Here is a 27,147-nt window from a genome sequence, read left to right as displayed (position 1 = left end):
TTTGTGAAATTAAATGTTCATTAGTCATTCAAAGATTTGTTTAAATGATATAAATGCATATTTGCTGAATGCTGACGCAAATGAGAAAGTATTATAATGTTTGCCTTTCTACTATATAATAATATTAAAGCAATCGTTATAATACTTTTTTGTATAGCCTACATTTTAATTCCTTTGTTTAACAGTTCTATCTGATTATTAGATAGACTTCTATCTATATTAGACAGAACTGAACGACGACAGCGAACAAGAGGGAGAATGTGAGCGGTGTGCGCTCTCAGGCGCTGCCGTTCTCAGCGCCGTCAAAATAAAAGTCCCGCCTCGAACACATCGTCCAAACAGAAAAACTTATCGGCCGATGCCGATATTTGAAAAATATAAATATAAATCGGCCTTGGCGATATATCGGTCGACCACTAATCAGAAGTTTAAACTCATATGGTTTAAACTGCATGATTTCAGCGCGATAAACATGATAATCAGAACCAAAACAGATGTTTTTTGGCAGGTACGAGCTGTAATGGTGCCGCTCTGTTCTGGAAAAGGGGGCGGGGAGCAGCAGCTCATTCGCATGTAAAGAGAGGCCCGAAAAAACAGTGTGTTTCTGCTTCCACTCAAAATAGGCATTTTCAAAATGATATAATACAAGATCTGTGGAGTATTTTGAGTTGAAACTTCACAGGCACATTCTGGGGACACCAGAGACTTATATTACAAGACAAAGCATTTTTCACAAATAAATAAATATTTAATAAAAATCTAATTAAAAAGGAAGTAAACACCGTAACCAACAGGGCACTCAGTATTCTGGGAAGTTTGTGTGCATTGGGAATCATAAATATATATATGTTTTTTTTTTCAAATAAAGCCAAGGTAACACTCATTTTACATACAGCACGCAATGAAAATGACATGAATATGACAGTGGGCAAATGCATAAAGCGCAGCATAATTTGAAATCACGAGTTTAAAGTTTGTCGATCACGCGTCTCCAGTGAAGCTGAACTCTCCTCTTGTCAGCATTCAATTCACACGGACCGACCGTCACACAGAGAACACGCGATCATGCAGGATACACATGCACACTTCACAAGATCTCACAACTGGATCCGACTAAGTTTGCAAGGTTTTAAATAAATGGAAATTAAATGTTCATTAGTCATTCAAAGATTTGTTTAAATGATATAAATGCATATTTGCTGAATGCTGACGCAAATGAGAAAGTATTATAATGTTTGCCTTTCTACTATATAATAATATTAAAGCAATCGTTATAATACTTTTTTGTATAGCCTACATTTTAAATCCTTTGTTTAACAGTTCTATCTGATTATTAGATAGACTTCTATCCGTATTAGACAGAACTGAACGACGACAGCGAACAAGAGGGAGAATGTAAGCACTGTGTGCTCAGGCGCTGCCGTTCTCAGCGCCGTCAAAATAAATGTCCCGCCTCGAACACATCGGCCAAATAGAAAAACTGCCAACTATCGGCCGATATATCGGCCTTGACGATATATCGGTCGACCACTAATTATGACTATGCTTTTTCATCAAAAATGTTTCATTTTTATGTCATAATTATGACTTTTTTGTCTTTTTTTTTTCTCGTGAATTTTTTTGCTTTTTATCTCATGCAATTTTGGTTCTAATTTAGATTTATCTCATAGATTTATCATTCGATTTATCTCATGATTATAACATTTTATCTCAGATTTCGGACTTTTTATCTCATAATTATGACTTTTTATGTGATTACTTGGCCCACCCTGATGAACGACAGTGTGTTATGAACTACGCTGTTATGCAGAAGTCAGTGAATCATAATAGGGGTTATTTATATACATAAGTCTTAAAGGTACAATAGCTAGAATTAATTATAGGTATGTGATGGTCATGTATAACTAAATTGTGATTTATTTTAAGAAAACTTAACTTAAGAGTGTAGAATATTTTTAATTTAACTTTTGCATGCGTGTTGTTCACGTAAGCATTTTAAGTGAAACCAAGCGATTTCTCTTCCCAGCGCCATCAAAACATATTTTCCACTGACTGAAAGAGACAGACAGATATAGCTGGATCGAGGCACATTAAATTTAGAACGGTGATTTTCAAACGCTAATTTCCCTCGCCACTTTTTATGCTTAAATACCTTCTATTCCGTGTGTTTCGAACAATGTCTAGCTCGATGGAGATCAACTCCATTTCCTTCGGCTCTGCTAGAGCCATCGAGGGATGAGTGCGATTTGTGAACGGAAAAAGAGTTGGACCGCGGTAATGTACTTCTGTTTATTGAGTCTAACATCATACTGTTTCCTTCAATCAAGAATGCTGCGGTTAATATGCCACCGTATTTCGGCCTTGAACGCCAGCTCCCTGCTTCTCCTCCCTGGGCGGCTCCCAGTGACTCTTTACTGTGTTTGTGGATCTTTTTATCTTCATTGTTTGCTTGTGTTCACTCTCTGTTGTATTCAGTCACCGTCTCACCCACCTTTTCTCCAGAAAGACACTCTCTCTTGCTGTCTTTGTTTCTTTTTCCCTGTTCCCTCGCTCTCTCTGTCTCTTGTTTTTTCTGAGCTTAAAGCAGTCAGCATCAGGGTATCCAGGCATAAAGTTTCTCCCTGACCTGGGATGATCTTTTTTCTGTCTCATTTCTGTGGAGTCTCTGTCCTTCACACACACACACACAAACACACAAACATACACACACACACACACACACACACACACACAAAAACACACACACACACAAAAACACACAAACACATGGGTGTTTCTTCAACTACAGGCACTTTTGTGTTTATTAGATAATTTAAGACATTGTTGTGAAAGAGTTAATCATTGATTAGACAAAAAGTGTCTTTAGAAGTCAATAAATAGTTGGCTTTATTTCTTTACCACTAGAAATCAATCACCGACCCTACAGACCACAGAAATTCATTTTTTCTTTTCTTTTTTTCTTCATTTGTTTTTTTCACTCAAATTTATGACTCACCCTCATTTGTATCAGCGAAGAGCAAAAAATAGCAACAAAAATTTTTTTTTGTTAAATTATATATATATATACACACACACACACATATATATATATATATATATATATATATATTTATATATTTATATAAAAAATGTTAAATTATAACATAAATGTTTAATAATAATATTTCAAATTTTTTTGCATTTGGAAATGCTGTGCAACCAAAATACAAAGACTGTAAAAATATATTTACAAATGTAAATATATACATTTAAAAAAAGTATCATGAATGCCATTTCCAATGTGTGAACATACAGTATCAACATATAATTTCTTCTTATTATTTATTTATTTTACTATACATAAAATGCTAGCTGTGAAGTTAGAGAAATTATACAAATAAGTTGGCTGTTTTGTTCTAAAAAATGTTTAAATTGTCATTTCCATTGTAGAATTAGTGGTGATTTGAGATGTGGTGGAAATTTGGTCATGGCAGTTTAGGGTAAAAAAGAAAACATGACAGAACTGTTGGACAGTTTTTGTAGACCGCTAAAATAAATGAGTGAGTTTGAAAAGGTTATTTGAGGGAGTTAAATTTCTAGGGGCCAAAAGTGCCCATATATTTGTTTTCTTGGCTCTGCGAGCGTTTCTTCTGCGAGTGAAGGGTGGGGTAGGTTCCAGCTTGTAAATGAGCTTTCAATCCATATTTTCTTTCAAAACATCATATCTAAATGTGATCGTCCATAAGCACATTAGCCCGATAGCATCAAGTGCATGTAGAAACTCTCACATCAGATGACCTTTGACCCTTTGGAGTGAGCTGATAAAACTAAGAGAAAGGGGCATTGCAAACAGAGAGGCTGAGAAAATGGACATAAAGCGTTCGTTTAGACCACAATGCATCTCAGATTTCAGCCTGTAAAGTAACGACGGCAGCAGCTGCTAGCGTTATGCCCTGACCCACATTTCAGCCTTTACATATCAAAACAGTGTTATTTAAGCAACCCCAGATATCCTGTGCCAGAGGGAGACTTTGGCAAGAGCGGCAGTGCCACTTGTAGTTCATTTGATTCTTCGTCTTGATTTGATAGAGGCTTCTGTTGAGTGAGTTTTGTGAGTTTTCGAGCTCATACGAAACATGCCAGGAGTAAACTGTTTGTTTGTTTTTTATGTCTTTGTTTGTAATGAAGCATTTATTGAAAATCCCTTGTGGATACCTGTTTGACGTGTAGCCTGAATAAAAATCCTACATACCAAGATTTCCAGAAAGTTTTTTTTCATTCATTCATTCATTCATTCATTCATTCATTCATTCATTCATTCATTCTTTTTTCTTTTTTTTTTAAATACCTAATGTAATTTTTTTTTTAAATGCATTTCCTATCAATTCATTGGTGTGAATTTGAATTGGATTAGTTTAGTTTAGTTTAGTTATTTGAAAAGGGACAGTGTACACTAAAAAATGCTGGGTTAAATACAACCCAGTGCTGGGTAAAATAGGGACAAACCCAGCAATTAGGCTGTTAAATGTTTAACCCAACCTTCTGGGTAGTAACCCAACCGCTGGGTCAAAACAGCACAATTGCTGGGTGTGTCCCTATTTTACCCAGCACTGGGTTGTATTTAACCCAGCATTTTTTTAGAGTGTACAATTTTTAACATAAATGTTTCCATTTAAAGCATTGTACCGGATTCAGCCAGCTAATTTTCATCCGCTAAACCAGATTGATCAACCGGATTGATTAAATTTATTGAATTGCCCTCAAAAAATAGATAAATTAATAAAAAATATTTATTTATTTATTACCTATATAGACAACTGTTCAGAAGTTTTGGGGTAAGTATTATTTGTATTTATTTATCTATTTATTTATTTATTTTTATTCAGCAAGGATGCATTAAATTGATCAAATGCTGTTCTTTTTGAACTTTCTATTCATCAAAGGATCCTGAAGAAAATGTATCACATTTTCCACAAAAAATATGAAGCAGCACAACTGTTTCCAACATTGATAGTAAGAAGTGTTTATTGAGCAGCAAATCAGCATATTAGAAGGATTTGACACTGAAGACTGGAGTAATGATGCTGAAAATTCTGCTTTACGTCACAGGAATAAATTACATTCTAAAATATATTCAAATAGAACACAGTTATTTAAAATGTTTACAGTATTACAGCTTTTACTGTATTTTTGATCAGATAAATGCATGAAAGTAAAAGTACTTTAAAGGTGTTCAGTCATGAATAAATTATTTCGAAAACATTTCAATAAACCTTTGATTGTTAGTATATGTTGGCGATTCAAAAAATTATATTTTGCTCTATTTGAACATTATGAAAAAATATGAGTAGTTATGCATTTCTTTCCATTTAATATTCCTCGTTCAGATTTGACATCCTGCCTGTCACCTCAGTTCATTGTGAGGAATTGAATGGCGCACACGGCTGATACATACTCAGGTCAAGTCTGTTATTTTGCTCTCCTTTTTTCCAATTGAATGAACTGCATCAGGAAACCTGCAAAGCACAAATGCATTCCTCCACCTTTGGGGTTGCCATAGCAATGATCAATGTGGGTCAGTGTGTGTGTGTGTGTGGTATTTGATTTGTTGTGTGGGAGTGTTGTCAGCCACTCTTACACATGCCCTGCAGAGAACGCTAATATGTTGGCTCGCCTGATTGGCTGCTGGTGCCAGGGGTTTTTATTAATGGCACAAGGCAGTCGGTAGGCAGAAAATTGGTTGGGCTGTTCATGTGCTCACATGCACAGACACACATATGAAAAAAATAATATATGAGCAAATTAGCTTTTAGTATCATAAGTTAAGCTTCAGATACATTGGTCATGATGCTAATTGCAATAACATTTATTTTTTTTTTAATTTGTAAACATGCAAATGTCAATATATGTGTGCATTATATATATTAAATTATTTTAATTGTATTTTTTAATTTTATTAGATCGAACAAAGGAAATTCTGTCAGATTTGTGTACTTTGGTTCTTTCGAGCCCAACAGTTGCTTACATGTCTAATTATTTTTATGTAGCATATTTATGGTATATGAAATTTAATTAAACTGTAAAACGTAGATATTGACTTGGCAGATTTCCATCATGACAGTTGTTTCCTGTGGAAAACATCTGTAGTTTAATGTCTTGCATGGCGATTAAGTGTTTCGCGAGTAGTTTGTTTTATGTGTACAGATTTAGAAACAATTTATATTTCCATTCCTCTGTCATTTTTTTCTCCCTTTGAGAATATATATATAAAAAAAAATCAATCCAGCTTGTGGTTTTTAAAGACTTTGCTGTAAGGTTCTGTACCCATTACTTCATAACCACAGTGGCCGAGCTTGTAAACGAGCTTCATGCTGTTTCCATTATTGCCAATAAGCGACACATTCAGACCTTTGAAAAGGAAAACATGACGATTCGCAGAAAGACTGAAATTAAACACTTGAGACACGCTACATGATTGAAACACTAATATAGCGGAAGCTGAAAAAAGGAGGAAAGTGGGTAAAAATCTATTGAGTGTGATTAAGACCTAAACCAGTTTATTTATGGTTGATTTCGCACTTGTAGTTTTTATTGCACTACAATTTAAAAAGAACAAAATAACAGGTTTTAAAGTAGAGAACTTTACACTGGACTGTGTCCTGTTATAATGTAATTAATGCATCCCAAATGTGTGATTAATATTTCAACATGGCAGTGTTCTCTCAAATCATTGTAACTAGCTTTGTTTATGACTGAAGTTACAGTCTGCACTTTCCATGAATAAGATAGACTTTGTCACGTTACTTTTTCTCTAGCATTAGAGACACAAAGGTCAGCTTTTTGACCCCGTTACCGAAGTTGTATCAATCATCAAAAATAATCTTATTATTATTATTACTACTATTATTATAATTATTTTTCAATTAATGGTAAAAAATATGTTTAAGTTTAATCCCACACTAGCTAATCCCTACTGAGTGACCACTGCAATCCTGTTCTATTTTATTTTATTTTATTATTTTATTTTATTTTTGTTTATTGAAAATAACAAAACAACATAAAATTATATAAAATAAAATAATTTTATAATATGTAGAATCATAACTCTCTTTAGTCAGCCCTATTTTATTTTATTTTATTTTTGTTTATTGAAAATAAAAAACAATCAAATTAAAAAAATAAAATAATTTTATAATATGTAGAATCAAAACTCTCTTTAGTCAGCCCTATTTTATTTTATTTTATTTTTGTTTATTGAAAATAAAAAACAATCAAATTAAAAAAATAAAATAATTTTATAATATGTAGAATCAAAACTCTCTTTAGTCAGCCCTATTTTATTTTATTTTTGTTTATTACAAATAAAAAAGCAATCAAATTACAAAAAATAAAATAATTTTATAATATGTAGAATCAAAACTCTCTTTAGTCAACCCTATTTTATTTTATTATATTATTTTATTTTTGTTTATTGAAAATAAAAAAACAATCAACTTAAAAAAATAAAATAATTTTATAATATGTAGAATCAAAACTCTCTTTAGTCAACCCTATTTTATTTTATTTTATTTTTGTTTATTGAAAATAAAAAAACAATCAACTTAAAAAAATAAAATAATTTTATAATATGTAGAATCAAAACTCTCTTTAGTCAACCCTATTTTATTTTATTTTATTTTTGTTTATTGAAAATAAAAAAACAATCAACTTAAAAAAATAAAATAATTTTATAATATGTAGAATCAAAACTCTCTTTAGTCAACCCTATTTTATTTTATTTTATTTTTGTTTATTGAAAATAAAAAAACAATCAAATTAAAAAAATAAAAATTTTATAATATGTAGAATCAAAACTCTCTTTAGTCACCCCTATTTTATTTTATTATATTATTTTATTTTTGTTTATTGAAAATAAAAAACAATCAAATTAAAAAAATAAAATAATTTTATAATATGTAGAATCAAAACTCTCTTTAGTCAACCCTATTTTATTTTATTTTATTTTTGTTTATTGAAAATAAAAAACAATCAAATTAAAAAAATAAAATAATTTTATAATATGTAGAATCAAAACTCTCTTTAGTCAACCCTATTTTATTTTATTTTATTTTTGTTTATTGAAAATAAAAAACAATCAAATTAAAAAAATAAAATAATTTTATAATATGTAGAATCAAAACTCTCTTTAGTCAACCCTATTTTATTTTATTTTATTTTTGTTTATTGAAAATAAAAAACAATCAAATTAAAAAAATAAAATAATTTTATAATATGTAGAATCAAAACTCTCTTTAGTCAACCCTATTTTATTTTATTTTATTTTTGTTTATTGAAAATAAAAAACAATCAAATTAAAAAAATAAAATAATTTTATAATATGTAGAATCAAAACTCTCTTTAGTCAACCCTATTTTATTTTATTTTATTTTTGTTTATTGAAAATAAAAAAAACAATCAACTTAAAAAAATAAAATAATTTTATAATATGTAGAATCAAAACTCTTTAGTCAGCCCTATTTTATTTTATTTTTGTTTATTCAAAATAAAAAAACAATCAAATTAAAAAAATAAAATAATTTTATAATATGTAGAATCATAACTCTTTTTAGTCAGCCCTACAACAAGCATCTTAGTAAAAAAAAAAAAAAAACACACCCACACACTTTTTTCATTATTATCAATCATGTAACTTTCTATAAACTTGTGACATCCTACAAGTAAACATTTTATTTTGTTTTGTTTATTATGTTTTTTGTCTGAATTCATAAGAATCATGACACTTTTGAGTCAGCCATACTACAAGCATCGCTTCGGTCTATGCTGAGCTGAAACTTTTGTTATCAATTACAGCTTGTTTGGCAGGTGTTTTGCAGTGTCATAAAGTAAACTCGATGAACTTCACGATCATCATGCTGGCAATGTTTTCCAACCAATTACAGCAAGTATGCTGTGTGACTACATAGGATCTATATTTAGACGTAAAGCAAAAGTTGTTGGCTGTTATGTTGCTCTTGCAGCGTCCCTCTTGATGATTTGTTTATGGTCTGTAAGCAGCATTCGTCTGTCATCTCCTCAGATGGAGTCATCATTCTGCTTTAGATGAGTCCTTAACAAATCTGGCAGCGGTTTGGAAGTAAACATGGTTTAAATCTGCTATTGGATCTACTGCTTAGGAGCATAAAAGCACAATATTAATGTTTTATGTAGGCTAGTTATGGTAGCTATGGTAACTCTTTGGTGTGTCAAGAACTGAGCCAGTTTTCCTTCCGACTAGTTTGACTTTGAGCAATTTGAGATTTATATCTCAAACGATTGTACGAGTTTGGTGTTCTATTAAAGCTTGTCTGTAGCCCCCTTTTGTTCTTATAATGACATGTCTGCTTCTTTTTGAAATAGAAATTCTTGAATCAATTCACTTATCTTTGCTGCTGAAATTGGATGTCTGTGATAATGGCCAGCGCAAAAACTGCTCGTCTTGGATTTTTGGGGTTTTGGCTATTTCTCTAAGGTTTTATGTTACATGTACTCTCTGTAGTTGGTCAAAAATAACTTTTTGCATGTTAATGAATGATTTAATTTAATTGACCATATTATTTGACACTAAATAGAGGCTAAAACATGGACAACATCCATGTTCAACATCATGTTTGGCATTCAAATAATGATAATGGCTATAAAATGAGCTAATATGCTTTAAAATTGTGCAATGATCTATTACCAGGGTTGAGCAAATTTAAAAATTGGCAATTTGTGAGTTGGAATTTAAATTGAATTGGACATATCCAACAGGAAGTTGAATTGTAATTTGAATATAAAATTTAAAGGAAATTAAAGTTACAAAACTACAATTCTGAGAATAATAATAATAATAATAATAATAATAATCTTTTAATTTATAAATTATAATGATTTTTTTTTTTCATTGATTTCATTTTTTTAAATTTATAATTAACTAGCCATATAGTTAATAAACAAACATGCAAAAGCATAGGTTTTTCAAATTGCAATTTTGACGACTCACCGCAGGGGCGTTCCCTCTTTTCCTCACTTTCCTTCGCTTTTAAATAGCTTGTAAAAGCGGCGTGCGTATTTTACCTTCACTTTCAAATAGCGACAATTCGAAGTAAAGGAATTGTTCGTTTTTAGTTAACGGCAAAAGTCAACAGGCTTTTCAAAATCCAAAATATTGCCAAACAGGCACTTTTGCATTTCGTTTCAAAACTAAATCTTGTCTGTCTCACCTCACCTCATTCTTCTTGTCAGTCAGCTCGACTCATTCTCCTCTGATCTGAAATCTGATCTGTGATGCGACTCGTTCGGCACGCTGCATTGAGGGCTTAACACCGGTATCACCGTCAGCACCGTCTATCGCGGCAAGCCTAATATATATATATATATATATATATTTTTTTTTTTCAATGTACACTTATTGCAGAATTTCTTTGCATTTTAGTTTTGCAGATTGCAATTTTATTTTAAGAAAATCTATTTAAAAGAAACTAAAATGCAAAGAAATCCTGCAATAAAAGTGTGATTTTACAGAGTATGTATACATACAAATACATACATGCATTTTTTCTGCAAAAATTACACTTTGATTGTAGAAATTATTTGCATCTTGGTTCCTTTTAGTTCTAATTCTTTACATTAAAATTGCAATTTGCAAAACCTCTGCTTTTGCATGTTTAATAAATGTTTTACTAATTAATAATTGTTTTCAGTAACCTATTTAGCACTTTAGCTGAGCATATCACACAATTATATGAGAGGCTGACCAATGAATCACCAAATAGGTGACTTGGTCAGCCTTCAATAAAGTGCACAGAATCTCCCACTGTCCAGTTGCGGTTCATAAGCATGCATTATGGTTTGTGATGTTTTCGTACCTTCAGGCCGTTGACTCAGGAGGAGATCGCCCAGAGAAGGGAACTGGCCAGGCAGCGGCACGCAGAGAGACAAGCTGCCAATCAGAGCGCAGAAAGCCCCGGGTCGGCTGATGCTGGAGGGACTTCAACCCCAGCAGGCCCGGCCAGAGGTGCTGTCACAGGCAAGAGTTTAACCCGTTCAATGCTGCATGCGTGACAGTGAATGAGTAAAACAGGTGTCTTTGAGCTTGTGTGTCACAGGCTATATTTCCTAAGGCAAATTCTGTACCATTAAACTATCATGATATGTCCAATTCATACTGTGACTGCTCCTGGAGACTTCTTTATTTGATATTCTTAGTATATTTATACTTTATTTTGTTCTGCAGATGCTCTGTGTGCGCAGACAGAGGCTCTTTCGGTCAAAGCTGCAGTCGAGGAGGAAAACAAAGAGCATTTTGTGGCCTTCGCACGAGTCTACAGCGGCGTCGTCAGAAAAGGCCAAAAGGTGTTTGTGCTCGGACCCAAATACGACCCGTCGCTGGCGCTCAGAGCGGTGAGCAGGCTTCTGGCTTCATAGCCGCAGACCGTTTCCTTATCCAAGAATGAATGCAATTTATAACATAATCATCACACAGTTAATAATCCTTAACCCTGCTGAACTTGAACTCGGGCAAATGAACTGCCTCGTTTGGGTTAATGTCCAATTAATTCCCTCATGTTTGAAGCTGTCTGGAGCTCATTATTACATTATTACCCAGAAACTATTAAAAGACTCATACAATTGAGACATTCATTGAAGAGTCAGAGTCAAATTTGCATAAAACTCCACCATCATTGGCCATTAAGAGCATGTCTTAATTAAGAGAGGAAGTGTCCACTTAAACAAATGTGATTCAGGGCTGAACGGCAATGATTGTGACAAATATTGAGATTGTGATTTGAATTGAAAAATTAAAAACTTTTGCATCTCTTGTTTCTGGACATTTGATATCAAATATTAAAGAGCAAAAAGGCTAATTTAATTTATGTGAAGAAATAGTTGCTCTTTTGAGTCTTTGAGTCTTCAATAATTATGTTATAATGTTATATATATTCATACACACACATACACATTATATGTCTTAATAATAATGTTACATCTCATTTACAATTTTTACATTTACTAAATTATTATTAGTAGTAAAAGTAGTATATTGGAATAAAAAAATGTGTTTTATATATAAACAAATATGTATATATTCTGATTTACAGAATATATTATAATACATAATAATAGTATTAATAATCTTATTTACAATATCTACAATTACTGCATATGACTCTTCTTTTATTAATATTAAATTGTGTATTGTAATAAAATTATTTAATTGATTTTTATTTATAAACAAGTATGTACTGTGAGAATGTAATATACAGAATATATTATAATACATCTCTGAATAATAATATTAATATAATCTTATTAATAATAATTAATAATAATAATCTAATAATTATCTTATTTACAGTTTACAATATTTGCAATTACAGCATATGATTCTTTTATTATTATTAAATTGTGTATTGTAATAAAATTATTTAATTGATTTTTATATATAAACAAGTATATACTATATGTAATATACAAAATATATTATAATACATTTCTGAATAAAAAAATAAAATAAGATAAAGATAACAACAATAATAATTATTATTATTAAATTTAGTATTGTGTATTACTTTTTTATTTACAAATCATTTAATTATTTTGAACAATTGTAAAATATAAAATAAAATATAAAAATGTAATTATAAAAAAAGAATTTTTTAAAATGTGTGTGTGTGTGTGTGTTATCATGTATGCTGTCTGGTAATATGAGTCCTAATGCTGATGTGGGATTTTTGTTGATCATTTTCACCTTTAGCTGCCTGAAGGTTGTTCAGTAGCTGATGTTTTACCCAGCATCCCTCACATGGCCTGCTGTACCGTGGACAGCCTCTACCTGCTGATGGGCCGCGAGCTGGAGGAACTGGATGAGGTTCCCTCAGGAAATGTTCTCGGTTGGTCATTTGTTTTCTACAGTGCTCCTCTCACAGGTTCCGGATGGATTTGTTTTTTGGCGTTCTGCTTTTGGATTATGGATTTTGGATGTGATCGCACTTCTTGAAGACAAAGCTCTATTTGTCGGGGTAATATTCTTGCTTGATGTATGGCTTTACAGTACATGGTTTGGCCGAAGCACAGTTATAGCAATGCCATGAAATTCTGGTGCAGTAGTGCGTTATGTGAGTGCTCAAAATAACGTCTTTTCCACATCACTGCTTATTCTGTCCAAGAATTGGCCACTTAGATAGGGAAAAACCGTTGTTGTAAATGGAGCAGCTAGAGTTTGTTTTTTTGTGCTGTTTAAGGATGGGTACATCTGGAATTGACCATGCAACAATAATAAACTAGCGTTGAAAATCTCAAATAATGGTAGAGAAAAGACCAAGAAACAGGAAGTGTGTTTAGATGTTCAGATTTTTTTAGTCCTCAGCACAGATTTTTTTCACATGTTACTGGGTCAATGTCCGTGTGGGTCCTGGAACATTATTTCTGACAACCAATCAGATTTTTAGGTTAGGTTTAGGTGTTTGGATTGGGTTAGAATATATTTTTGTTGTTGTTCCAGAACCAACAAAACATGCCTTAAGGCCCGTTCACACCAAGGACGATAACTACATGATGTATAATGCTAAAAATATAGTTTTAAATATCGTTCTAGATGTAAAAGAATAGCTCAACACAATAGCCCTTTTTTTCCAGTTGATGATTGTTCAAAACTTTGACGGGCAATCAGAATCCATCTGGCTTTCAAGAGCTTGAGCATCTAAAGCGGTAGAAGAGAATAAATAATTCTATCAGAATAAAGAGAATGTTATTGTGCATTGGCGTGGTAGTTGGTAGTTATTGTTATAGTTACCTTTATAGTTATTGTTATTGGTGTGAACTGGGCGTTTACTCGGAATAATCAGGATGTGCAATGTACAGTTCTTCTTGCGATTGTTGGCAAATCTAGTGAAGAAAACTTCATCGTAGCTGCGTGGTACTTTGTAAATACTATGACTCTTGGAAGTTGAGTAAAGACAAACAAAAAGATTGGGATTTTCAGTCCATGGGTGTTCATTTAGTGAGCTAGGTAGTTTTCACAGGGTCAGTCTGCATGGAGCATCCTGGGGTTAAACGTCTTATTTATGGGTGCAGTGGTTGTGTGTAAATGTTTTGTTTTTTTTAATCCTGCACATTTGAACTAGCAACCTTCTTGTTAATAGCCCTGAGCTATCAAGATACATTTCCAACTTTTGGTTATTAAAAACAAAGCAGACGAGAACCTGCATGTCTCAGTAGTCTTGTAACTGTCACGGATGTCACTTTCTGTGTACCAAAGCAATCCCATTTAGGGTCTGCTTCAAATCCTTTATCTAAGTTGATAGACAATGCCAGAAGAGAAAAGGTAATTAGAAAAATGGTTATAATTAATTCAGTTTTGGGGGAAAAAATCCTTTAAAAAATCCAATATAGTCTAGTTTTCAGCATCATTACTCCAGTCTTCAGTGTCACATGATTCATCAGAAATCATTCTAATATGCTGATTTGCTGCTCAAGAAACACTATTATTATCAATGTTGAAAACATTATTTTTGTGGAAACTGTGATATATGATATAGGATTCTTTGATGAATAGAAATTTCTAAATAACAGCATTTATTTGAAATAGAGATTTTTTGCAACACTATAAAAGTATTTTCTGTTACTTTTAATCAAGTTAATGCATGCTTCTCTCATTAAGGGGAAGTCGTGGCCTAATGGTTAGAGAGTCGGACTCGTAACCCAAAGGTTGTGGGAATTGTAGGTGGGCGGAGTGAATGTGCAGCGCTCTCTCCCACCTTCAATACCACGACTGAGGTGCCCTTGAGCAAGGCACCGAACCCCCAACTGCTCCCCGGGCGCCGCAGCATAAATGGCTGCCCACTGCTCCGGGTGTGTGTTCACGGTGTGTGTGTGTTCACTGCTGTGTGTGTGCACTAAGGATGGGTTAAATGCAGAGCACTAATTCCTAGTATGGGTAACCATACTTGGCCACATGTCACGTCACGTCACGTTTTTTTTTTTTTTTAAATACTGTTTCAAAAACTTTTGAGCCATACTATATGCGGAGCGTTCAAAATCAATCCTTTATGACAGGGCTGTCAAACTCAGTTCCTGGAGGGCCGGAGCCCTGCAGAGTTTTATTCTAACCCTGCTGCAACACACATACCATGTAGTTTTCAAATAAGCCTGAAGGACTTGATTAGTTGAATCAGGTGTGTTTAATTAGGGTTGAATCTAAACTCTGCAGAGCTCCAGGCCCTCCAGGAATTGAGTTTGACACCCCTGCCTTATGAGGTTTCGTTTCAGTCAGGGTGCTGCTTTATAAGTCCAGCTGCAGATGTAGACAGCAGACAGCAAGGCAACAGAATTTACATGTGGCCCTTTAAACTACCAGTGATGTGTTTTACAAAGAGAAGCGAATTCTTCTGGAATTAGTTTTGACTTATAGAGGTTTGTTGCCCTGGCAACATGGGATGAATTAGGACATTTTGGCAGATATTTTTCGTCATCTCTGTTTTGTCTGTGCTTACAGTCACAAATGTTTCAACACCAAACATGCATCAAAGTAGGACTAAAAATACCCTGAAGGCTTTTGCTCAAAATACTGAAGTTCAAAATGACGACTTGGTTCAACAATTCCTGATTTCCCCCCCATCATTCTTGTCAACAAACACAAATGATTGCACACGCCTGTGGCTTTCTTCAGAAATCTGGTGAACTTTTCACACGGGCTGCTGGTGTCATGTAGTCTTTAGAGCACCTCCTAATAATAACTTGTTTTGTAGAGCCATGGGGTTAGCATGCATTCTCGTTCCAGACATGTTGAGCCATGGTGCTGATATGGATCGATCAAGTTCAAATTTGCCCTTTCTTCAATTTCAACAGCAATTAATTTATTCTCCCGGAATCCGCCAATTTATCTTTAGGTGCATTATTTTTATTGTGAATATATCTCAGACCATATATGCTTCAATTTGAATACTTTTACATTTTTTAAGTCATAGTTTTAATGCACTGAAGAGATAAAAGTTAAAAGTAATTGAAATAACAATAATGATACAAACACACGCACATACGCATACACATTATATATATATGTGTGTGTGTGTGTATGTGTGTATATATATATTATGTATATTATATTGTGGTATATTATTATGAGTTATAATATTATATAATTATTGTATTAATTTTTATAATTGGTATAGTAAGTATTTGTTTATAATTATTCATTGTATCTGAATAAATAAATATGTATTGACATGATATGATTAAAAAAAAAACTAAAGTTTTTCACGTTTCAAAAGTCGATCATGTTTCCCCCAACTGTAAGTTTTGACGTGACCATTTTTAGGACTGTTGTGGAAATGTTATTAATTATTCTAATTATTTCCCCAACAGACAAACTACATAAAAAAAAAAAATCCTAAGAAATGCTGTCAAGTTCTTATTATTCACATTAAATTTTTTTTTTATTTAATATAAACCATATATATATATATATATATATATATACACACACACACATACACACTGTATATATAATTTGGTCTTCATAAATTATGTACTAAATCAGGAAATAAATATTATATAAGTAAATTTTGTATTATTTTAAATAACATAGTTGATGCAGTTTATGCAAAGTTATTTAAAAAGTTATATGAAAGGTCATATATTATGCTGTAATCACTATAATGATGTGAGAGGAACAAAATCCTAAAACATTTTTGTGTGTGTTGGGTCCCAGAAGGGTTAAAGTCTGTCATTCTCATATCAACCAGCTCTCAGGCTTCTGAGTTGCATCAGTAACACTTCACTAACCGTTGGTTCGCAAACATTCCTAAACAACAGAGTCAGGCTGCAGCGTGAGATGGATGGGGTTTATTATCTGCTGTGGTCTTCACCTCGGTGCTAAAGAGGCGCTCTGGCTCCTCATCTAACTTTTATTGTGAATATATCTCAGACCATATATGCTTCAATTTGAATACTTTTACATTTTTTAAGTCATAGTTTTAATGCACTGAAGAGATAAAAGTTAAAAGTAATTGAAATAACAATAATGATACAAACACACGCACATACGCATACACATTATATATATATGTGTGTGTGTGTGTATGTGTGTATATATATATTATGTATATTATATTGTGGTATATTATTATGAGTTATAATATTATATAATTATTGTATTAATTTTTATAATTGGTATAGTAAGTATTTGTTTATAATTATTCATTGTATCTGAATAAATAAATATGTATTGACATGATATGATTAAAAAAAAAACTAAAGTTTTTCACGTTTCAAAAGTCGATCATGTTTCCCCCAACTGTAAGTTTTGACGTGACCATTTTTAGGACTGTTGTGGAAATGTTATTAATTATTCTAATTATTTCCCCAACAGACAAACTACATAAAAAAAAAAAATCCTAAGAAATGCTGTCAAGTTCTTATTATTCACATTAAATTTTTTTTTTATTTAACTCCTCATCTAACAGTGCAAGGGCTGTGTGATTCTCATCCAGGACTCCCATAGATCTGAGTCAGCGTCCAGATAGAGGCAGGAGCAATTAAATCTGATTTATGATTCCCAGTGTTCCTAGCGTCATAGAAGTATGTGTGGGTAATGCGCTGATGAGACTTCATTTCCATTTCTCATTCCTCAGTCTCCTCTTTAATGCACATTCAACTCTCGCGTTGAAAATCTCAAATAATGGTAGAGAAAAGACCAAGAAACTTTTGTTTGTCTGCTCTAATGTGAAATTGGACTGTGGCGAAACAATCAGATATTGATATATTTCGATTGTTTTGGTCTTTGATACTTTAGTTAAGAGGTGCCCAAACCAGGGCCCGTAATGACCTCTGATTTGGCCTGCCACGTCAAATCACAAAAGGAGGGGGACAATGCCATTAAAGCATGTTTTTGTGTGTAATTTATATTTATGTTTTAACATATATATATATATATATTTTTTTTTTTATTTTTATTTATTTTATTTTTTTTTTGCATTGAAATGTAAAAAAGTAATAGAAATAAAAAAATATATTTTAAAATCTTCAAAAAAATATTTACATTTTATTTTTGCATTTAATACATTTTAATATAATATAGTTGGATATAGTGCAACATTTACTTTTGGCTACTTTAGATCATTGTATTGATATGTTAACATGCAATTTATTTTCATCTATATTGATATTAGGACTAGGCAGTATGACTCAAACGTAATGTCACATCATGAGTAATTTTATATCATAGTAATAGTATTTATTTTGCAATATGTGACCCTGGACCACAAAACCAGTCATAAGGGTCAATTTTTCGAAATTGAGATTTATACATAATCTGAAAGCTGAATAAATAAGCTTTCCATTGATGTATGGTTTGCTAGGATAGGACAGTATTCAGCTAATATACAATTATTTGAAAATCTGGAATCTGAGGGTGCAAAAAAATCTAAATATTGAGAAAATCGCCTTTAAAGTTGTCCAAATGAAGTTCTTAGCAATGCATATTACTAATCAAAAATTACGGTTTGATATATTTGAATAAAAACATCTGCTAAATGACTAAATGTAAAATATATTTACGGTAGGAAATTTACAAAATATGTTCATGGAACCATGATCTTTACTTAATATCCTAATGATTTTTGGCATAAAAGGAAAATCGATAATTTTGACCCATACAAATATACCCCAGCGACTTAAGACTGGTTTTGTGCTCCAGGGTCACATATATTTATTTTTGCTGGATATATTTGTATAATATATAACTATTAAATTATCACTGGCACATGATTGGCATATTCTTGTCATATAGTTATTAATGAATTGCACTTTTTTATTTTGTTAAAGCACATTTATTATTTCTGTACAAAAATGTGTGTTATTTGAGCTGTAAAGTTGTTTAAATTGTTGTTGTAGCTTTTCTAGACCGATGATCTGCATGCAGTGTTATTGCTGTGGGTGGATTCTTTTCTAGTATTTTCTTGTATCACAAGTGTACATAGACAAAAAGGTTTTTTTGTCTTGTGTTAAACTCCATTTATTAAATCAGTGTTCACGCAGCTCAGCGGCTATAGGAGGCTGCATCATTGACAACGCACACGTAAACAACGCAGTGCTTCTCAACACTGCAAATATCGCCTTTTTACCTAACTTAGTGTGCTCAACTCACTGTAAACCTTTTCATCAACACAGTTTTTGCAATATTGGCTTTTATGGAGCAAAATAAAGTAACAGATTAAAGTACTCACCAATTGATTGGTAAAAAATAATAATAATAAAACAAAATTTGAGCTTGATTCATGTTCCACGTGCAGTGACAGACACACAAACACCTTCTTTGCAGTTAATTCTACTGAATACAGTCGACATAAGAAGTTTATAGTTACACTTTTGGGGTTTGGGTTCAGTGTACATTAATTAGCATTTGGCCCATTACCGATAACCATTTTATAATTTATGGCCATGTTTAAGGCAATAGTGGACATCCTGATGTTGAAGCCTGTCATATGGCTGTATTTATAAAGAAGTCTGTAGGATAATGATTATTCTGGTACAGTTTAAGTGCATTACTGTAGTTGTGCTTTTTACAAACTGGTGGCCTAAATTATTTTTATTTATATATATATATATATATATATATATATATATAATACTTTATTTTGTTCATGTTCTTTGTTCTTGTTTTGTTTCTATGCAGGTTTTTTTTCATCTTGTAGATGAGCTGCCTATGTTTTGTTTCTGGTAATTCAGGGTTCATCTTGCAAGTATTAACTTTACAAGCATATTTGCTAGAAATAATTTTGCTTGTAAAGCAGTGACCATTGTATTGAGCTTTATTGGTAGTCACAAATTATTCATGTTTGGAGCATCAGGTTTTATTGACATGAAAGCGTATAATAAATGTATCAAATGCCCAGCTTACATTTTCAGTTTTGTTTTATAACCTTTTATTCGATACCATTTTAAATGTTTAGTTGCACCACAAAGGCTTGAAATTGCTCTGGTCTCTCTCCAGTTTGCATGGCAGTACATTGACCGACTGCTCAGTCCTTGTTTATTTTATGAGATTTTAATAAATTATGAAGGAGGGGACGCATTAATGTATCGACATGTTTGTCTAATGCTAGCTCAAGAGTGGAGCGCAGGTGCTTGTCAATAAAGCACTACGCCGTTGAGTGGACATTACTGAGCACTATTTCATAATTCACTTTGAGCATCAGGCCCCCAAACAGCCCTAACCAGATTTGAATTGTCTTAGCGAGCGCTCACGCATCACACGGATCAATGGTAATGCGCGCTTTCATAATGGAGATGGAGGTCAGAGAGCGTCAGCCCTCTGTGACATGTGTTAGCCATCATTGCATTGTTTTATTGTGTAAACATTGCGGTCAACGTCTGAAACTTTGAGGGGACGTTGATTGTAGATTAGCCTGTATTCCTGCTTGATTGGGCTGGTTTTTGCAGTGAGGTGTGGAGGAGTTCAAATGCGAGAAAGCCTTTAGATGTGGATGAAAGATTTGTCCTTAAACCACATGACAGGTTAAAAGCAACATTTGACCTACCGCTCGGTTGACTGGACCTCCCTAAAGACGAAACTCAAACCAGACGCACTGTCAAAAACAGACCCGCTTGACTCGCCACATCACACGCACACAGCTTAGCGCTGTCATAACGCCCTGAAACCAAGCCAAAGAGAAGAGCGCATGAAAGATAGAGCTGGAATAAGCGGGGACAAACAAACGCTTTCTCTGTTGTGCGGCTTACTGAAGCTTCCCTCCATCTGCTGAAACTCCAGGAAATGAGGAATTTAGGTGAGATTAGATTCTAATCTCACAGAGATTGTTCTTCAACAGAGAATTTAGACTAAATTCCTAACTGGCTTCCTTAAATTCATGAGTGTGAATTTGAACTGAATTCCCACAGGATTGTAATGACAGGAAAAAGAATTGACTGAACTTCAGGTCGAAGAAATTGCGCACAGTCACTAAGCAAAGGAATTTCATTAGACGAACACAATAACAACATGAGCGAGAACCGATTGAACTTTTTAGGTGTTCAGTTTAAAGCAGGGCTGTCAAACTCAGTTCCTGGAGGGCCGGAGCCCTGCAGAGTTTAGATTCAACCCTGCTCCAACACACATACCATCTAGTTTTCAAATAAGCCTGAAAGACTTGATTCGTTGAATCAGGTGTGTTCAATTAGGGTTGAATCTAAACTCTGCAGGGCTCCGGCCCTCCAGGAACTGAGTTTGACACCCCTGGTTTAAATGGATAGTTTATCAAAAATGAAAAATCGGTCATCATCTGCTCACCCTCAATTTGTTCCAAATCTATATGAATTTTTTTGTTGAACACAAAAGATATTTTGAAGGATGTAGGGAACCAAACAGTTGACGGTAGCCATTGGCTTCCATAGTACCTTTGAGGTTTCCATCTTATAATCCTGCTTTATGTTGTTTGGCACGATTTTCAAGACCTTGGGGTAATTCTGTTCCAAAACAATAAAATGAATTTATTCAGTATAATTTGAATGCTAGTTATAGGTATTCGCGTATATATCTGGACCATGCTGATTATTGGCTTTTTAAAATTATTATTATTCGATATTTAATTGTGGACACTTGTTTCTACCTTCATTTTGATTACTGATTACTTTTGCTGTCATCTGATTCAGTTCGATAGCATTAGGTACTTCTAAAAATTAAAATTTCCCTATATTTCTTACTGTGCATTATAATTCTTTAATGCCTAAATTCACTTATGCTTCACAATGTTGATGTGACACTGACAAAAGCTATTGATTTTAAGTTTTAGTGTGTTTTATATTTATAAACTAATTAATACATTTTTTTATTTTTTAAGACTGCTTAGTTTAGAATTTTAATATTGCTTTTTATATTAATTCATACTGAAAATGTTTAATATTTAATTAAAGCTATACACATTTTTATGAATTTCTTATGAGTTTCCTTCTGTTTTAATTCTACTTCCTAAATTAAAATTTGATATCAGCGGTGGACTGATATGGATTTTTTTGATGGCCAGTGCCGAGCAGGGACCATCATGCACAGAGTACATGTGGTTTTATTCAAAAAAAATTTGAATGCATATTTTGAATACGTGCGGGCTTTCACATGGAGCAGCATTTACTACACAGAGCCGTTGTTCACTGACAAGCTGTGCAAAAAAATGCGCGATTATGAACGTGGTTTTGTGCAGCTTGTCAGTGAACAACAGCTCTGTGTAGTTAATGCTGCTCAATGTGAAAGCCCGCACGTGATGGAGATTTACCGCTGATTACAGAACCAGCTTTACTGATAAGATGCGCATTAAATATCGCATGCGATTTATCGTGCAGCCCTAGTATTTATATGTAAGCATAATTGTAACTCCTATGTAGGTTGACCAGTAGTGTGTGTTACCTGTGTCTCAGAGAAGAAGATAGCTCTTCGTGTTTGCATATCACAGTGCAGACAGACAGAGTCAGAGTCTCTTTCATCAGAACATCCTGCCGCCTCTCTCATCAGGAATATCAGCACAATGATTCGCATTTATTTAAAATGACGTCATTCATTCCTGTGGCCTTTCCCCCACTGTAATTCATAACGGCACACACATGCAGCAGAGCTTGTCTAGCGAACCATCATTTCCCACTTCAAAGCCTCCCGCCTGCCTTTGTTCCTTCTCAAACAGGAAATCCAATTATTAAATCCTCATAAAATATGTGAAAGTGCCCCCCACCCCCCCCCCAACCACCACACAAACCTGCCTTCAACGACTTCACCGTTATTAATGATCAAGTGTAGTAACCTAAAGAGCAGAATTTAATTTCTGTAATGGAGATGAAGTCATTAATTATGGAGCGATCTCGCTCTCGCTGACTTCCACATTTATTTTTGCTTTCTTGAGAAATTTGATATTTGAATGGGATTTTACAGATGCCTGTGGTTGTTTTATGATTTATCATGTCATGCCATTCCTTTGTGTGAAGAGTTTGATTTGGCACGACATGTTTGGCTGAGATTTTTTTGGTTTGGGAAAATATCTTACTTTCCTCTTATTAGTTATCTTTTTTTGTGGTTTAATGTTTCCTGGATTCCAGTTGGCTTTTTTACAATTTTTACTTAATTTTATTTTTTATTTGGGTAGCTGATATGTGGTGGCACATACTGTACTCCATTTAAAACTATGTTAAGCCTCGTGTTATTTAATTATTTTAAAGGTCCCATGGCATGAAAATTTCACTTTATGAGGTTTTTTAACATTAATATGAGTTCCCCTAGCCTGCCTATGGTCCCCCAGTGGCTAGAAATGGCGATAGGTGTAAACCGAGCCCTGGGTATCCTGCTTCGCCTTTGAGAAAATGAAAGCTCAGATGGCCCAATCTGGAATCTTCCCTTTATGTCGTCATACGGGGAAAGGTTACCTCCCCTTTCTCTGCTTTGCCCGCCCAGAGAATTTGGCCCGCCCATGAGAAAATGAGCTACTACCGTGCGAGGCGAGCGCAATATTTTTTTTTCCTCGAGAGACATCATGGCTTGCAAGCGAGCGAAGCATGGCAGTTGCCACGCCTCTGTCCTCCTCATTAGCATTTAAAGCTACAGACACAGAAATGGCACGTCCTAAGGAAAGCTCATTGTGGGACTGGCTCGTAGTGGCTGAAATTCTGCACCAAGGCTGAATTTCGGGAAAGAGACTTCAGATACAGTACTAGGGACCACTTAGGCCTATATAAAAGCATCCAAAAAGCAGCATGTCATGGGACCTTTAAAATGAATTGTAAGCATTTATTTTATTTTATTCATGTAATTTCCATGTTGAATGAGCTAGTAAAGGAAAAAAGCAATGAACACTCAACAAGTTCATCTAAAACTGTTTAAATATTGTACAAATATTGTTTAAAATGTATATTTCTGTCTCTAAAATCTGGTTGGATGAGCCGTGTTTAAAACTATGAATGTGCTACAGTTACACTAATGAAGCATTTTTCTTGGCCCAAGTTGCGTTTTAATGATGTTCTGTGCTTCTGTATGATGTTCTGGTCTCTAGATATGTCTCGGGTCCTTCCTTCAGTGCAATTCTGGTTTTGGCTGTTTTACTATTCACTAAGTGAAAATTGTATGTTTGGCCACTTAAAATGTAGTAGCACACACGTGCATTGAGGAATCATTTGTTTCACAAGAAAGTTTGGTTTAAGTACTGTGGTTTAAGTTTTGGGGTTTGTAAAAAACTCAAACCCTGTGTATGAGCAATAATAATAGTGATGATTGCCATAGTCTTTTGTCATATTTATTTTGCTGCTTTTTTTTAATAGCAATAAGCCACTTTGAAAGTAGACGCATACAGATGATTTGAGGTATCATTCATTTCACAACAAAGTTTAATACTTTGGTTTAAGTATTGTGGTGTAAGTTTAGGTTTGTAAAAAAAGTTTGTTAAAAAAATAAAATCAAAATCAAAATCCAGTGCATGAACAATAATAATAGTGATGATAACCATGATAAATCACTGCACTGCTTCTTCTGGCTTATTGCTTTAAAGGGATAGTTCACCCAAAAATTTAAAATTGCTAAAAAAATAAAAAATCTTACTCACCCTCAGGCCATCCAAGATGTAAATGAGTTTGCTTCTTCATCAAAACAGATTTGGAGAAATTTGGCATTGCATCACTTGCTCACCAATGGATCCGAATGGGTGCCGTCACCAAATGAGAGTCCAAACAGCTGATAAAAACATCACAATAATCCACAAGTAATCTACACCACTCCAGTCCATCAGTTAATGTCTTGAGAAGTGAAAAGCTGTGAATCTGTGAGAAATTAATCCATAATTAAGACACTTCAGCATAAAAACATCACTTCTGGCCAAAATACGAGTCCATAATCCATAATAATGCTTACTCCAGTGACAAAAGTCTATCCCCTGTTGTCTATTAAAATTGACTAATTTGTTTGTTTTGGACTGTTTTTGCTTGTAGACTGTGCTTGATCTGTACATATTTCTCCCCTGATTCATACTTAGTCTCTGGAGAAAACAGTATTATGGATAGAGGAAGCAACGGTTTAAAGTTAAAAACATCTTAATGATGGATTTGTTTCTTACAAACATTCAGCTTTTCGCTTCACAAGATGTTAACTGATGGACTGGAGTGGTGTGTATTACTTGTGGATTATTGTGATGTTTTTATCAGCTGTTTGGACTCTCATTTGGTGACGGCACCCATTCGGATCCATTGGTGAGCAAGTGATGCAATGCCAAATTTCTCCAAATCTGTTCCCATAAAGAAACAAACTCATCTACATCTCGAAAATAGAAAAAGTATTGAGGACAAACCGTAAACATCTAATAGTCTTCACAAGAGAAATGCACTGAGGGAGTTTAATCTATATCTGTATTACCTCAAGATCTGGCCACCAAAACCCAAAAAAAAACACACACCCATGGTCCGCTGCACTTTGAAATTCACCCACCGCAGGGATGACTCCTTCAGCTGAAGAACCGATACACATGCGAGATCAGAAGAATAAGCAGATGTTTATTAGCTTGCCTGGGTTTTAGGATCGCGGGTAGGCCGCCTCGCTCTCTGGTTAAAGTCACGTCAGTTTGCTACACAGCAGATGAGATGAATAATGCTGATTCATGGTGGCGAGCTTTGGGAAAACGTTTGTTTTACGCTACAGCGCGTGTGTGTGCATGTTTACTGGTGTCTGGACGGCAGAGCTCTGAGTAACTGGGATTGTGGCTTGATTTCCCCCCTCGACAGGCTCCCTCGGTTATATACAAACTGCAATCAGGGCGACCACAGATGTGGCGTGTCATCGGGTGTTTCAATGACTGGGCAGATGTGGGACGTTTACTTTGTTGATTGTGAAGTATGCTGGTGGGGAGCAGTAGGGATGGGGCCAACAAAAAAACTAGTCGGTTATTATTTATCTAGACTTTTTAGCCTTTTTTTATGTGATAGATTGAAAAAATGACAGTAGACAAGACAGAGTACAGAAAAGTGAACAAACAACACCAACAACAACAAAAAAATGACCGAAACCAAAGACAGATATAGGATTTTTTGGCTTTAACGATTTAGCAGCATTGCTTTAAAGGGGATGAACTGAAAGATGAAAGTTTAGAGACTCATTAGAAAGTTTAGAGTCTCAAGTGTCTTAGTGCTGTTTTGGGTAATTATACTTTTTAATCAAAAACTGTTCATTCTCAAGAGAGAAATGTGCCAAAAAATAAATAAATAAATAAACAAAAGACAAATATACTGTATTTGACAAATTAGATCACAAAACAACTTTGCACAAATATTTAGGGCTGGGTATCGTTCAAAAATTTTCGATACCGATGCCTTGACTTCGATACCGGTTCCTGAACGATACTTTTTTCGATACCAATTTTATGAAATCAATTTTAACAAGATTATATTATCTAAAAAAAAAAAACTTGGTTTTATTTTTCAGCTTGTTGATGTTTATACAATCTCAAAGACTCATCTCCTGAGCCACTGCACAAAGGAACAAAATGTAACCAACACAATAAATCAGTGCAAATAGTTTTAATAAAGCTCAAATAGTCTTCAGTTTACACATCTGTTAGGCTACATTTACACTAGTGTGTGTTCGTTTTAAAACGCATAGCTCAGACAGAATCATGATTTCTATTTATTTTCCACTGATTTACTGATGAGCATTAGCAGCTTCCAGCGCTGTCTGCCTGTGTTCTCTCTTCCATGATCGCTGCTCTGACTCAGAGTCAGAGCAGAGGTAATAACATATTTAAATTCAGCAACATTACATGGCCAAAACACACATTAGACGGCAATCTGAAGTTATTACAAACACTCGATGGTGGTTTAAAGTGAGTTTTGAGTAAAAGCAGAATATAAATCTTATTTATTGTCTTATGAAGCATAATGCTACAGTTTTCATGAATGGCCACATAACACGCGCTTTCGGTCATGTAGTATGAACGGACATCTGCATATGATCGGAACTCCACGCAGCTCCCGCGCTACTCTCCATTGGAAACGAATGACTGAATGACCGGTCTGTCGCTTGGAGATGGTGGAAAGCCGGCTTGAAACGCAGTGGAAACGCCAGTATGACGAGGATCATTTTCATTTTAAAACATAAACGCACCAGTCTAAATGTAGCCTTACATCTAAGGGGGCTGG

General features: G+C 33.9%; 1 protein-coding gene and 1 long non-coding RNA gene across 2 annotated transcripts in view; one reads left to right on the top strand and one right to left on the bottom strand.

The window, feature by feature from the left end:
- Nucleotides 1–27,147, top strand: part of efl1 (elongation factor like GTPase 1) — a 139,457-nt gene that overhangs the window by 47,881 nt on the left and 64,429 nt on the right. Inside the window, exons 13-15 of the mRNA XM_016452221.1 lie at nt 10,872–11,026; nt 11,234–11,400; nt 12,755–12,890. Coding sequence (XP_016307707.1) covers nt 10,872–11,026; nt 11,234–11,400; nt 12,755–12,890 — 458 coding nt within the window. The remainder of the gene's footprint in view (nt 1–10,871; nt 11,027–11,233; nt 11,401–12,754; nt 12,891–27,147) is intronic.
- Nucleotides 8,698–27,147, bottom strand: part of LOC107662270 (uncharacterized) — a 22,403-nt gene continuing 3,953 nt past the window's right edge. Inside the window, exons 2-3 of the long non-coding RNA XR_001631201.1 lie at nt 24,645–24,647; nt 8,698–8,810 (exon numbers count right to left, since the gene is read on the bottom strand). This is a non-coding gene — a long non-coding RNA (uncharacterized LOC107662270). The remainder of the gene's footprint in view (nt 8,811–24,644; nt 24,648–27,147) is intronic.

The sequence above is a fragment of the Sinocyclocheilus anshuiensis genome, unplaced genomic scaffold (genome assembly GCF_001515605.1).
Source record: "Sinocyclocheilus anshuiensis isolate Anshui unplaced genomic scaffold, SAMN03320099.WGS_v1.1 scaffold579, whole genome shotgun sequence".
Lineage (NCBI taxonomy): Eukaryota > Metazoa > Chordata > Actinopteri > Cypriniformes > Cyprinidae > Sinocyclocheilus > Sinocyclocheilus anshuiensis.
The sequence above is the reverse complement of the archived record's forward strand: the minus strand, read 5'-3'. Positions and strand labels throughout refer to the sequence as shown.